Source organism: Bubalus kerabau, chromosome 4 (genome assembly GCF_029407905.1).
Source record: "Bubalus kerabau isolate K-KA32 ecotype Philippines breed swamp buffalo chromosome 4, PCC_UOA_SB_1v2, whole genome shotgun sequence".
Taxonomy (NCBI): domain Eukaryota; kingdom Metazoa; phylum Chordata; class Mammalia; order Artiodactyla; family Bovidae; genus Bubalus; species Bubalus kerabau.
This window is the reverse complement of record NC_073627.1, coordinates 35548228-35563500: the sequence shown is the minus strand read 5'-3', so window position 1 is coordinate 35563500 and position 15273 is coordinate 35548228. Positions and strand designations below refer to the sequence as shown.

General features: G+C 46.3%; 1 protein-coding gene across 10 annotated transcripts in view; it reads right to left on the bottom strand.

Moving 5' to 3' along the window:
- STX8 (syntaxin 8) overlaps window positions 1-15273 on the bottom strand; it is a 209172-nt gene that overhangs the window by 46489 nt on the left and 147410 nt on the right. For 4 of the 10 annotated variants that reach the window (XM_055576550.1, XM_055576549.1, XM_055576546.1 and 1 more), the window contains one exon: window positions 6404-6545. The exons of 4 other annotated variants lie outside the window; for them this stretch is intronic. In XM_055576550.1, coding sequence (XP_055432525.1) covers window positions 6404-6545 — 142 coding nt within the window. Of the gene's footprint in view, window positions 1-5072; window positions 5370-6403; window positions 6546-10872; window positions 12269-15273 lie in introns of those variants that run through there. 2 more of the 10 variants (XM_055576551.1, XM_055576555.1) reach the window with 2 other exon arrangements.

Below are 15273 nucleotides of genomic sequence, written 5' to 3'. Positions count from 1 at the left end.
ACTGGCCCTACGGTCTTAGCTGGGCTCCGCGTCAACAGCCGAACGTTCCCAACCCCATGCCCACCAGAAGACCCGGTCTCTCAGCGTTTCGCTGACACCTCACGGTGGCCACTGCTATTTTCACGTCTTTAAGGTGGAAGCCAGGAAAGATGTGGAATCTCAGTGGCAAGGAGTCTGAGAAATGTACCTCGTAACTTTCCAACCTCTGTAATGCAGAGAGGAGAGTTAGGAGGGGGCTGAAGTGGGTGGTGAGGGAGTCGATCAAAACTCTCTGCCTGGGATTTCCCTGGCGGTATCACGGTGAAGACTTTGTCTTTCAATGCAGGGGGCACAAGTTCGACCCCTGGTCGGGGAGCTTGGATCCCACAAGCCAAAAAAAAAAAAAAAAAAACAACCCCAAGCCATAAAACAGAGAAGCAATATTGTAACAAATTCAATAAAGACTTAAAAATGGACCACACTGAAAAAATCTTAACAAAGAAAACCAGACACTATCTGCCAGAGGAGGCTGGAAAGGAGAAGCTGACTTCATGTGGCAGGGGCTTCCCTGGGTGGAATAACAGGAGGGCAGGAGTGGAGGAGCTATATTTTTGTGGTTCTGAGATATAAAAATTGGTGGAAGAATAAAGACCCTCGACTGAGCAACGAGTGGTCAGAGAAAACCTATGCTTCAATTATGAAGCAACGTTCTAAGGCAGGAGTATCACTTCATGATGACACACGATGAGCATCTTGGAAATTCTGGCTCCAGTCGAGACAAATTTCTCCTTGTACCCTGGACTCATCTGAGTAACGCCCTCTCCTCCCCTTCATCTAGGTTGTCTAAGTCTGCTGTCTTTCAACGAGTCTGTTTTAATTTCCTTTATTCCACATGCACGCTTGCATGAAGTCACCTCTTCACTCTTTAAATTTCTGTAACATTTTACATTTATCTTATCCCTTTATCTTTATCTTATCTTATTCCTCTTATACCTTTTATCTCATTTTGCCTTGTACTGAAGAGATACTTAGATACATGTCTTATCTCCTATACTGAAATATTTAGATCCATGTCCTACTTCCCCTTGAGGCAGGGTACGCATCTGATGAACTTCTAGGATGGTTCCTTACAATCCTAAAATCTATGAAGAATGAATGAGCTGTCACGTGGCTTTTCACTGTATCAATTCCTGGAGAAGTATTGCCAGGTTTGTTCCTGGCAAGCCTTTGAGGTTCCTTCCAACCAAAACACAGAATGTCTAAAAATCCCCATAATTCTGGGCCTGGCTTTACCTAAGCTATGGGCTTCCCACTAGATTGAGAGATTGGGAATGTATCATTTATATCTTTATGCATCCCATGATCCCTACTGTAGTATACACTCAAAGAATACTTGCTGGCCTAAATCCCAGGCATGGATGGGCCCTGAACTTTAGCTTACTAAGGACATCTAAGATCTCTGTGTGAGTATTTGGGCAGATGAATAGCAGTAACAGACATAAGATCAGATTTGCTCTGAAAGAAACTGTTCAAGAGGAGATAAAGCAGAAAGGCATAGAAGAGAAGGCACAGCTCCACCACCATGAACAGAACTGGGGAGGAAGCACTGGTGAAAGAGAGCTTTCCCCAGATTTCTAGAGGACAAATGTGGAAGGGCTGACTACGCAAGGTGAGGAGGAAGCAGTGGCTGAGAAACCACTGAAGAGGGTGCCAACTTGCTAATAGTAACAAGCATGGTTCCTGGGAGGCTCCAGACTGAGAGACACCAAGCAAGAGAGTGAGAGAAATGGAACTGAGCACAGGTCTCACTGAAGATCTTTATATGAACCTTCCCACCTACCAAGTAGCAAAACCAAGTGTTGACACCTATGTAAAAACGAGGAGTGCTTTCCCTAAGGAAATTGGGCAAAAGCTCCCTGGGGCACCAAAGCTACCAGTGTGGGTGCTGCTGTCCTAGAGCTGAGTCCTCCGCCTGTGGCATATTGTGAGGGGTGGGAAGGGGGTCCTCCGCAACCTGGCAATGAGGCCTATCAGTCAACCGGATCCATCTGTATACACAGAGCTCCCTCAGCCTTTCTACTTACAGGTTCGTGTGTACAAACTCATCCCGAGGATTCATCAAAGCAGTTAAGCAAAGTCCATACCATGACCAAGAAAGCATCAGTAAACAAATAGAAAAACTGACCATAGAGGATACAGAGATAATTCTGATAGAAGAAGAGAACTGAAAAATAAAACACAACATGATAAAAGACTCTAGCATTCTTGAAGAGACTTGGGGAAAATATTGCATCTATAAAAACAAGAACAGAATCCAACAAATAAAGAACAATCAAGAATAAGAGCTTCTACAAATGAAAAGACCCACAACCAGATGCATTGTTCTGTTGTTCTGACAGCAACAGTAGAAGATTCTAAAAGCCTCCTGAATAATAAACAAACAGTATGTCAATGGTAAATAAAAACAGGTCACAAACAAAGGAACAAGAATCAGTCTGGGTGGACTTGTCATCAGCAACGCTAGATATTAAAGCAAAACCTGAAGTAATTTATAATTCACAACTCTATACTCAGACAAGCCACCAACTGAGCATGAAGGTGGAATAAAGCATTTTTACGTGTGAGAATTCATAAGGCATACCATTCTTGCCCCTTTTCTTAGAAAGGATGTGGTTCAGCAAAATAAGGACTAAAACTTTTGAGAAAGAGAGATCAGAGAAGTAGTATAAGCACACAGAACAACAACAAATAGAAATACCACAGTGACAAACAGTCCAAAAACCCCAGGTGGGGGGACCCAAAATAACCTCGCTTAAAGCAGACGAGGAACCTAGAAGGAAAACTACTAGGAAAACCAATAAACAAAAAGCAAACAACAAACCAACCAAAAGATAAATAAAAACACTGAGATTATCTGATGAATTTTCCCACAGAGAAATTAGCATTGTGAGGCATTTTAAAGACATGTTGATATATTGGAAAGAATTATCCACAAGTGCATGGAAAAGTGAACAGAAGAAAAAGGGGAATAACCAGTTATCTGGGGGGGAAAAAGTGATAGAAAATAGAGCAGTGGCATATCACTTGATTTGGCAATAAATACTGTTTACAGAGCCATAATCCCACTCAGATTGGAACAGAAAGCCTGAGGGCTTGAGGATGTAGGTTTCCGGGAAAAAAGGGAGATTCAGTTTAGAAAAACTTCAAGACAAATAAAGGGAATGAATATATGGAAAACTGAAGGCAATCAGAATATCCAAGAAATATAAAAGGCAGGGTAAGTTTTGTATGGCATAAGTAATAAGTAATTTAGAATAAGCAAATTAAAACAGGAAGTTCATGGGCTTCTAGAAGAATGAAATGGATTCAAAAGATATCAGGTGTGGTGAAAAAGACAAGTTTCTTCTCACAACAAGAAAAAGAAAAAAACAATCAGAAGAATTTAAAAATAACAACAACAAAAAGAAATCTGAAAACAATTTTAGCAAACCAAAATGTGGCACGGTTTTAAACCAACGATGGAATTTAAAAAAAAGAATAGATCTCAACATTCTCCTTTGACTAACACAGGGATTATGAGTTAGGAATTACACAGATGGAAATATAATCAACCACAGTGCACGTCTTGGATTTTCAGCGCACAGCATTCACACAGATAAAATAACCTGAAAGCTATTTATCGGCTTTTAACTTGGAAACAACCACAGTTTAGAAATCTTAATCGTGATCAAAATAGAATGCAAATTATCAACATCTGACAGAAGTGAAGGGTTGTGAGATGAGAAGAGGTTGGGAAAAAACGTGAGGCAAATATACTGTGTACCACCCATGGAACTGGAAGTAGAGATTTAAGTATTACTGAAAGTGACAACAGTAATACACAGAGGAATAAAAACCAGGATCTTAGAAACAATGAGGTTGAGAACCCAGTGAGTGAAACCCTGTGTATCAGACCAGGAAGTCAATAGGTAATGTCTACAGTTTAGAAATAAAAAATGATGTGTTAATATGCAAGGAATCACTTGAAGAAGGACAAGCAAAAACAGTTCAAAGTGATTGACTCTTGGGATCGTGATCGGGATGGATGAATCAGGGCACTGTTTTGTTTTGAAAAGTGAACATGCACTGTTTAATTCTTCTAAAGTTATGGTTTACTCTAGAACCTGAATATTTTGGCTCATGGCTGCGAAGAAATTAACCCTTGACATGTACCCATGGATGCACCTAATTCTACTGGTATAGTTCCTGTCTGGGTATCCAGACACTGGCCAGCAGGAAGCACGTCTTCAGACAGATGGCAGCCCACAGGGCATGATGTGACGGAGGTAGGAGGTATAAACTGAGTTAGTGGTCATCTTAGGGAATTTCGAGTCATCACAAAGAGGAAGATCTCTGCCAGGCTCACTGCCGGAATAATCCTGGGTCTTACCAGGCTTCCAATGCTCCTGCTGGACAGAATAAGTAAAATGTCCTATATTTCCCTTTTGAAAGCACTAGGAACAGCTCAAGGATTTGCACAGCAGAATGAAAGAGGAGCTGTCACGGAGTTCCTTAGGACTCACAGCTTGAAAGGAAAGAGGAGGCCCACAGGGGGCCTTCTGACCAAGCCCAGCGGGGGAGACTGAGCACTTCCACAGCCCAGGGGGTGGGACCATAGCTCTTAAAGCCACAGATCTCCTCTGTAGGCACAGAGACCCTCACAGCGGGAATCCATTCACACCAGTCACCCTTGGAGACTGCTATTTATGCTAAAGAAATTTATCCCACTCCATTGTATGTTTCTTGTCCGGAGCGCTCTGGGATCCCTTGTTTACGGCCTTCGCCCATATTGTGAGCAGGGGAATGGACAGGCCATTTGAGAGGGCAGGGGTGGCTAATGATGGGTCTGTTAGCTCTGCAGTCAGGCTCTCCTTTGTGAACCAAACCCAATTTGGGTGCATTTGCTTAAAGAAAAAAAAAAGCAAACCCCATTTGAGGTTGAAGAAATGTTAGTTGTGTTCCATTCCTTTAATAGGGGTAAAAAAAAAAAAAAACAACAACAACAGTAGAAGAAACTCAAAACTTTATAATATTTATTTATAATCCATCCTTTAGGTTGAAATACGCATCCAATTATCTCAGGTATAGGTGCATATGCCGCCTTAAGATAGAGAGGCTCTTAAAAAAAAAAAAAATCAGGGGCCTTTCATCACTACAGAGATGCTAATTTTTATCTCCAGGAAAGTAAGGGAAGCCCCTTCTGAAATGTTTTCTTTTGAGGTAGAACTTAAACGTATGCCACTGCTTTCATGAATCCTGTGAGCCAAATCCTTGTAAATCCTTTGAGTTGACAGATCAATTATTCCTTCTAACAGCTAATGAACTAATAACCTTTGGAAATTTCTCCTTCCCTGGGTTTAAAATGGAAAAAAAAAAAATCTTTAAGGGGAAAAAGAATCAGTTAAAGACTACCATAGCAATAAAAACAAATTCATAATAATAGCTTTTTAAAGAAAGCTATATTTTGTTTGAGAGCTATGATTTTTAAATTAAAAATACGTCAAACAATCTTGTATTTTATAAATATAATAAATCTTATTTTTAAAAAAGCCTTAATGTCATATAGTGTCAAGAGAATTGAGAAAAGGGTAGGAAAAAAACAGAAAAGGAGAAAGAGACAGTCGAGAGACATCAGACAGTCCAGAGACATCAATAAGCCAGGTGGGATTAATAGACCCGGCTCTGCAGAAGGCACCGCCTGAGGTGGGCTCTCTGGGAACCAGGAGGGGGAAAGGACACACACATAAACACAGGAGAGAAAGGAGAAGGCGGAGGAAGCAGGAAGAACGCTGGTCATTAGGACTGTGAACACAGGAAGCCCATACGGAACATCTTGTGGACAGAAGGGGTCTTGGGGTGGTATGGGTAGAAGCTGGCAGGTAGCGCAAGCTGGACATTCAAGGGGTTGAACCCCAGGGGGACACTGAAGGCAGAAGGGGAGCTGGAAGAGAGGGAATGCATGTGGGCCCCAGAGTGTGCACTAATATCAAGAATGAGATGTGCCTGACGGGTGAGCAGGGCAGAGAGGCATCAACCCTATCTTATGACAGAAGGCCAAGGATTTCACAGATGTGAAAACTGAAGCCCTGGGAAGTTGAGTAAATGACTTGCTCAAGGTCCTAGGGCATCAATCTCACACACACACATCCATACTTGTGTGCTAAGTGCTCAGTCGTGTCCGACTCTTTGTGAGCCCCAAGGACTGTAGCCCACCAGGCTCTTCTGTCCATGGGGATTTTCCAGGCAAGAATACTGGAGTGGGTTGCCATGCCCTCCTCCAGGGGATCTTCCCAACCCAGGGACTGAACTCAGGTCTCACGCATTGCAGGTAGAGTCTTTTTCCCACAACATTAACAATTTTGGAGACGATGCCCCAAAAGCGTACCTTCCAGGGAGCATCACACAGCTCTTGCTCTGTAAGCTCCTGGTACGTGGTGTGACATGGTGTAGGCAGAGGGGAACTTCAGGGTCAGAAGACGTAGCTTGGAATATACAGCTCCACTGTTCTCCAGCCCCATCTGCCCTATCTGTAAAATGGGGGAAATCATAATCACACCTCAAGCTGTGGGCAGGAAACAGTGAAGTAACACTGACCTACCGGAATCCACTTACAAGACCTGACAAGGGCCCCAAGACTCAACTAGAAGCCCATGGCCCTGTTCCGGAAAAGCCACCTGAGTAGTGACACAAGGTCCCATGCTTAGAAGTCCTATGCTGTCACCATCATGATAGTCTTAATAATTTCTAAATAAGGGGCCCTGCACTTTAATTTCTCACTGGACCTCACAAATTACATAGTTTGTCTTGGGTAAATCTCCGTGGCTCAATGAGATGAGTCTTGGAGAAGATGTCCATCTTTGGCAAGTAACTCTCATGTGGGCTTCCCTGGTGGCTCAGATGGTAAAGAATCTGCCTGCAATGTACGAGACTGGGGTCTGATCCCTGGGTCAGGAAGATCCCCTGGAGAAGGGAATGGCTACCCATCCCAGTAGAGAAGCCTAGCTGGCTATAGTCCACGGCGGTGGCCCGCCAGGCTTCTCTATCTATGGGGTTGCAAAAGAATGGGACACAACTAATGGATTTTTCCCATGTGAGCTGCAAGTCTGAAGTGGACACAAGTTTCTCAGCTGCTTAGCATCTGAATCCTTTTTTTTTTTTTTTTAACAAGGGAGGAATTTTTAGCCATATGAGTCTTAGTAGGAGGCAAGACTAGAAGGGCCAAACACTGGCAACCCCCTGCCTCCCAACAAGCACCAGCACACAGCCAGACAACAGTGGTTCTCTAGGGACATCAGAGGCAGCCCTCTCCCGGCAACAGCCTCTGCTGGTCAGCACTGGTGGGGTTAGCGGATGGCGGGCCCGGGGAGCAGCCAGTAGTCATGGCAATGAGAAGTCCTACGAGATGGTTCCGTGATGGGGTTGTGGGGATGATCCAGCCGCCTGTGGTTTTCTTCCCATGTTCTAGTTTGATTCTCCAGCCTTCTCCATGAGTGATTTTTCAAACCACTCAATATCCTTCTAACACCTTTCTTCTGTACTTCAGTAATCAGGGATACTTTCTGTTCATAGCCAAGAGCTTGTTCTGATATAAAGCTGGACTGTGTTACGGAGCCTGATTCTCCTTCAGCTGACAGACAGCAAAGAAGTCCTGTGTCCCGAGGGAGAGCCTGTTGGGCCCCGAGCCCCTGGTGGTGACTGGAGTGCTGGTCCCTGCCCACGTGGAAGTGGACCTGGCAGGTCACGCGGTCCACACTCCTTCTGAAAGTGGGACTCCTTCCAGAATGATTCAGGGTCAAAATAAGATGCAGATAAAGATGCTTCTGATAGCCAGAGGGTACACTAAGCAGAAGGCCTTTATCGTGGGTGACAGACCTGGAGACTGGCCATCTCCTCTCCCCTCCAGGTCAGCGGTCAGCTTGGGGCTTTCGAGGACATCCCCAACTGTCGTTAGGTTGTCAGGAATGGAGTTCAGGGACATTCCATGTTGCTCGCGGCCAGAAGATGAGATGTCTTTCATTCGGAGTATGTAATTAGGCTGGCAGTGGAGTTCCTGATGGAGTCCTGGGGCACGGTGGGGCTAAAGTGCTCTGGGATTCTGAACACCAAGGACCACACTCAAAAGACGCTTCACATACATCAGGGCCGCAGAAAAAGCCAGATGCGTTGAACACGGTGATGTGGCTTCTGCATCCGGGTCAAGGATGCTCCAGGACTCCGCCCTCACCCCACTCCCTTTTATAGGCGTGTTCTATCAATGGTGACAATATTTTACTTTTTGCCAAGGGTTGGGAGAGGAGGCGGAAAGCAAGCTCTGACAAGCTCATTTCCCAACACTTGAACTGAACTCCTGGCTGAAACAAAATCACTTGATTGCTGGCATTTACGGCTTTATTTCTACAGTGCCACTTGGCTGGCGGGGTGATTTTCCAGTCGCTGGGTGAGTGACACTAGTTCCAGGACAGGCCCATTAGCCTGGAACTGCAGAAAGACCCAATTACGAGGAGTCCTGCTGGAAAAGCTCAAGACGCGGCCCACCCGACTCTGTGTGGGCAGCAGGCGTGGAGCAGGGGCAGAGAGGTGGCAGGGACAGAGATGTCGTGGGGCCACTTCGAGGCCCATCAGACCACTCAGGCTGACACAAAGGGGGTCCCAGGGGCAGGACACTTAATGCCAGACTAACGAGGAGGGTCCCTCTCATCACAGCCAAGCCAGTGAATGGACAGAGGTGACCGGAGGCTGTCGGATGTCCCAGAGCTGGAGAGATAGAGACAGTTACCACACATTTGGGAGAGAAGAGACTGGCACTCGTTTGTCAAGCTGAACAGGTGCGGGGGTGGGTGGAGTAGGGGAACAGAGAGTCCAGGGAAACAAGGGCCAGGGCCGGGGCTACTGGGAGCAGCTGGTCTCAGCCTGGAAGAAGCTGAAGGTCTGCCGGGCTTGGTACCCTGGGAGGCGCAGGTACCCTGGGAGGTCCCGACAGCATCAAAGGGGAAGGGAGGAGCCAGGCAGGGGGAGAGAAGCAGGAGGGGCTGAGAGCCCCGCTAGGCAGGCTTTGCAGGGTGAGGAAAGTACTCATACCCGGGGCTTTATTTGAATTGATCACCTCTTATTAGTGTCTTTTGAAATGCGAATTAGCTGATTAACCACTGCTCACAGCCTTCCCACTGTTCTTTATCCTCCAGCATTCAGCAACTTTGTTCTAAATAGGGTAGGCCACAGTAGCCCACCAGGGGGAAATTATTCTCAAGGTTACAAGAACAGTGGCCAGGCAAACTTTCTCCCTGGGCTTCCGGGGGTGGTGATGGGGGTGGCGAGGGGGAAGCAAGTTCGGGGGGAGACGGCACCCGAAGCTGGGCTCCCGCCACCCCGGATTTAGAGACTGAACGCTCGTTCCCAGGACGCTGAGTGCCTCCCGGGTCCATTCTCCAGCCAGTGATCGGGGCGCCAAAGCAGGACTCCGACTCCCGACCACCTGTGTATCTACGAGATTCATCTTGTAAAAGACCCACTCGGTCCAGGCCTCCAAGGGACACCCGTGCACTGGCAGTAGCTCTGTTTGGCACTGGGGGCAGCACGGGATGGCCTCTGGCAGAGCCCTGTCCCCACTTGCCTCTGCCTCCAGTTTGGCAACACGACACAAAGGCGGTGTGGAATGTATACACTTTCCAGGCTGAGCCCCTATTCAGAGGGGGCTGCAGCTTGCACGTAATGGGCCCCCTACAGACAAAGCCAGCAAGTTTCTTAATTAAGTCCAAGTGAAAGACAGATCCCGCTCACATCTTCAGAGAACCTTCCTTCGGAACTTCAAAAACACCCTGCGCTTGCCTACCAAACTCAGGCGCGAATAACCAGAGAATCGTTTCCCCCTCCCCCTTTTAAAAAACATAGAAAGCCGAGCCCCAGGCGCCCACTCTCTGGCCCCTCTCACTTTCCCTGCAATTTCAGACATGCCTCTGGTTTATAAGACGAGAAACAAAGGGACTTCTTGTGCGGAGGAGAAGCCCTCGGAGGGTCTGCGTTTCATTCGGCCTTCCCCGGAGCACTGCTGTCTAAAGAGCCCTTTAGCTGGTTTCATCTCATTAACATTTCCATGTGGTATCAAAGGACAGTCTGCAAAACCAGCCCCCTGTGCGTACAGCACGGAAGGACGAGTCCGAGGATCGAGTGATGCTAAAAAATTAATTACTAGCTCACTGCCTTTGCAGAAATGTGATTTTCAGAGCCCTCCCCACTTTGCCTAGCCCCAGCAACCAGCTCTCAGACAGACCTTTCTGGGTTTTGCAGTGATAAAGTTCTTCACAAACAGCCACCAATTATCCTGTAGCAGTAGGTTACCAGGAGTAGGAAATGCTGTGATTTTTTTCCCCCATGTAGCGGCCGCCCGGGGTGGGTTAGTGAGGTGGCTGCAATCATGCAAGCTGAGATGAACACTTAGAGCAGCATCGAGGCCAGCTGTCCTGCAGGGAAAATGGTGCTCAAAAATAAAAGTGCGTTTATTGTGGCGAGAAGCTAAGCAGTGAGTTGGCTGTTCCCAGAACTGTATTCTCTGCACCAGCATCCTGGACTCTGTGGTCCTCAGCGTGTCCCGTGCACCTGACTAGCTTGTAAAAACGTCACCTTACGGTTAAAGTGCTAAACACGCCCTGTGTTTCCTCGCCTGTTTTCTTCTCCCTACACCGCACCCCCCACCACCACCGCCTCTTGCCTTTTTCCTTCTGCAATTCTTTGCTTCCTCATTAGAAATGCCCGGCAACGTCTGGCAGACAAAGAACACTACAAACAAAGTGTATGGCAAAGGGAGAAAAAAAAAAAAATTAAAAAGGGGAAAAAAAAAGTGCAGAGGAATTCTTCATTCACTGATCTCTCGAATACATTAATATCTGAAGCTGTTGGCACAGCCTGAAATACTTGGGCAGCGAACAATGCGAGCAAGGATTCGAAGTCTGGGATCTTCAAATAAACCCCAGCGCTGTCATGGCCACCAGGAAGGGGAATAATGGCCATATTAGCTGACCTTCATTTTGTTGTTTCTTCAGAAACCTGACTGCTGGACCTCTGTTTGCTTGTTACTAGGATTTCTTGGCTGAAAAATTTTAGCATTTCCCAGGCCATACAACAGCCAGTTTATTAGGTAAATAAACCAGGCCTTAGGCAGTCTTTTCTGCTTCATAATGAGGGCAGGGTGAACTGGAATGCGGGTTGGGCTGGAGTCAGGGAGGGTGACTAAGAATCAGAAACTGCATCATCTTTCCTTCATCCAAAGCACCGATGGACAACGAGGACTGGTTATACATCGTCACCTCGAGGTGCTGGCTTTGGTTAACTTCACCAGCATCCTCCACGACTGAAGGGGGATGAGGCTCACAGAAGGGAAGAACAAAAATTGCAGCTGTCTTCCGCTAGCTCTTCTAGCTTCTCCTTCCGTATCTTCAGTGATGTATCACTGAGCCCACGTGGATGAGGAACCGGAGACTGGTTTATGACACATTCAATTGGAGCCAATGGTATTGGATTTCATTTGTTTGTCATAAATTATAATACCTAAATGTGCTTGCATTGTCCAAGCCACTCTCTGGTGACAATCTTAGTGATATTAAAAAATAAGTAACAGAGAAGAAAAAGTTGCTCAGTCGTGTCTGACTCTTTGTGATCCCATGGACTATACAGTACATGGAATTCTCCAGGCCAGAGTACTGGAGCGGGTAGCCTACCTCTTTTCCAGGGGATCTTCCCAACCCAGGAGTTGAACCTGGGTCTCCTGCATTGCAGGCTGATTCTCTACCAGGGGAGCCCCAAGTAACGCAGAACTGGATGCCTTTTCAGAGCCGTTGGATCCAGAGGGCCTTCTGGCTGTCTAGACTGTCACGGCTGGTAGTTATGACATCTATGTGCCTGTTGACTATTTACTGTCTTCTCCACCCCTCCAATGGCCACATAAGCTCCCTCGAGGCCAGGGCTACAGTACTATCCTGTTTCACCTAGTATGGCCCCCAGAACCCAAGATGCGCTTGCCGAATGAGGTGGAGATATTTTTTGCTTGCCTTTGGGAAAATACACAATATCTTTAAAAAGCTTTCAGCTGCCACTCCCCAAAGGAATGACCTGCAAATCTTCCTCAAGTGTGGTATTTCTCCACTGAAAATGAATATGAGTTTGTTTCCTGGGACTTCCTTAAAGATTCAGCGATTAAGACTCTGCATTTCTGGGCATGGGTTCGACCCCTGGCTGGGAAACTAAGATTCCACATGGCCTGCAACCAAAAAAAAAAAGAGATTTGTTTCCTGTGGTTCCCAAATTCCAAGGATATCTTATAATAAATACAATATAAATAGGATAATGTATAATAATATAAATGCTAGAAATTTTTACTCTTGCTTAAAGCAGGAAGTCATGTAAAAAGATAATAATACACAGTTTTTGAAAAAGTTATACAAGCATCAGAGTCATTGTTTCGGCAACTCTGTAAAGACAGAGAAACCTTTCAGACTCTGGGAAGCAGAAAGCAAGTTGTGTGGCATATAAAATATCATCCCAAATGGTTTTTAAAAAGTCATGCATGTAGACATATTACACGTATGCACAGAGAAAAGACTAGAAAGATATACCCAAAATGTTAATATTGATTATTGGTGGGGGGTTCTTTTGTGCTTAGTGTTCTCTATTTTGCTACAGGAAATTTATTATATTTAAAATAGAAGAGACCTTCAACAAGCATTTTTAAAGTAATATATTAGTAAATGAGCTAAATGTGCCTGAAGAGTTTCAAAAAATAAATTATTAAGATTAACTAGCAACCCACTCCAGTATTCTTGCCTGGAGAATCCCATGGACAGAGGAACCTGGCGGGCTACAGTTCATGGGGTAGCAAAGAGTTGAACACAACTGAAGTGACTTAGCATAAGAGAGGAGGCACCCAATTGATGTGTCATACACACACACACACACACACACACACACACACCCCCTAGACACACATGCCTAAAGCTATACAGAAACATTGGTGGTGGGGGGAATCCTGTGATGATTTCTTTTCTAATTTACTGAGACAAAATTGCTGCTGAAGTCTGGGGGAAGTGTTCTCTCTCAGCTGGAAGCAACCTGGTGTCACATTTCTGGGTTTTAAAGGAGATGATCCTCAAGGACGCTCAATTACTTTGAACAGGTGTGACATTCCAGGCTGATGGGGATTCGTACCTGTCAACAGCTGTGCATTAGCATTTCAAAACCCTTCTGACTTTTTCACTAGAGCACTCAGCATGTTGCAGAGATGGGAAGGCTGAGTGCAAACCAGGGTTAAAACCCTTTCTGTCAGGAAGTGGTCACCAAAGAGATGTTAAAGACCCAGCTGCCGAACACGACTTTACAGACCTATAGGCCCAACACTGCTGCATCAGGAAATGGGAAGAACACTGCTTTAAGTGCTAAAGTGGGGACTTTGAGCGGTATTGACCATACCTGGTGCAAAGAGCATGAGGACGAAATGGGATATATGATAATACTTGCTTGTCAAGGTTTTTCCCCTTCAGAATCACTTGTTTATTCATTTCCACTCATTCCTACAAGGTGATGGCTAGAAATGGCGAGGCAGGGAGGTGGACCCAGAATAATGAAATGTCTGTTTTAAATCAGGCACCCATCCCCCACCATCCTTCTTTCCGTTCTTCCTTCCCTTTCCTCCTCTTCATTCATTCAATAAACACCGACTAAGCCTCCCCGCAGTGCCCCCCAAACCCCCGACTCAGGCACTATGCTGAGTGATGGTTCTTCTTCTACACTGTGGATGCTCTGAGCCCAGGGACCAGGTCTACTGGACATCCTAGAAACCTTGCACAGCTCCCCAGAGCACAGAACAGACGCCCCCTCGGAGACAGACATGGTAGGCATAAGACTCAGGTCCAGTGCGCCATGGGTGTCCATCACAGCCCAGACCTGGGGAGTCAGGGAAGACTTCAGTCACCCAGGTTCTCAACGTGAACATCAGAATCACCTGGAAAACTTTAAAATCCCAATGCTCTGTATTCCAGAGCAATGAAATCAGAATTTAGAGGGAAGGGGAATCCAGGCAACGGGAATTAAACAAACAAAAAAAACCTCTCCAGATGATTCTGATTTGTCTGGAACTGCTGTTCTAGATCCTTCCTGCTTGGTGGGTGGCCCTTGGAGCAGCAGTGTCCACGCTTTCTGGGAGTGAGTCAGACACGCAGCAACCGGAACCCCATTCCAGACCCTCAGAATCAGAATCTGCATTTTGATGAGCTTCCCAGGGGCCACGTATGAGCTGCTCTGGGAGATGTGCTATCCACACTGAATGCTGAAGGCCTAGAAAGCCAGCAGAGGGGAATGAAGAACAGAAAGCAGCTTGTGTTCTGTGGGGAGAGAGAGTGAGAGAGAGAGTGTGTGTGTGTGTGTACACTGCATGTGTGCATGCTGGGGGCACTGTATCAAGCAAGTGTGTGTGTGTGTGTGTGTGCGTGCGTGTGTGTGCATGAGAGAGAGAGAGTGTGTGTGTGTACACTGCACGTGCGCATGCTGGGGGCAGTGTGCCAGAAGGTCGGGGACCAGATTTGCTAGGCTACGAAACCACATTCTGGGCTCTGGACTTTATCCCCTGAAGGATCATAAGCTGGGGAGAGACTTGATCAGATTCCCCTGAAGACCCACCGTTTTCTCCACTTGTGCTCCATCCACTCCCTCCACTCCCTGAGCCTGAAGTTTCTTAACCCAGTGCCAATCATCCGTGTCCCACCCATCTTGTCTGCAATAACTCAAATGCCTTCCTGGCACCGAGGCTGGAAACGAGCTCTCTTCCCACCCTCACCTTCTACAGCACTGCGGATGGACCCCCAGATGAGCCTCGTCACAGCCTCTCTGTTTCTGCAGTTCTGTCTTGTCTGCCATTTTCGCTCTCTGACTTGTGAACCCAAGCTTTTCAGCTTTTCAAAGGACAGCTCCCAAGGACCACCTACTTTAGGACATCGGGGTCCAAGACTGCTGTCACCCCAGGAATCCAAGCACCTGACATTGTACCTCTGCGTCAACCTGGGCACACCACAACTCAAGAGGTGAGCAAACACGGCGTCTTCATCTCCTTTGTCTGCTCGTCCACAATTAAATAACAAATCAAGGTGCTTCCATAAATAAACCAAGAAAACTTACCATAACTTAATTATATACAGTAGAAAAGTATTCCCCCTCCTTCCTGATTTGTACCCATTCTATTGGTCAGTACTCAGAAACGGCTTTTCTCCCAAGAGC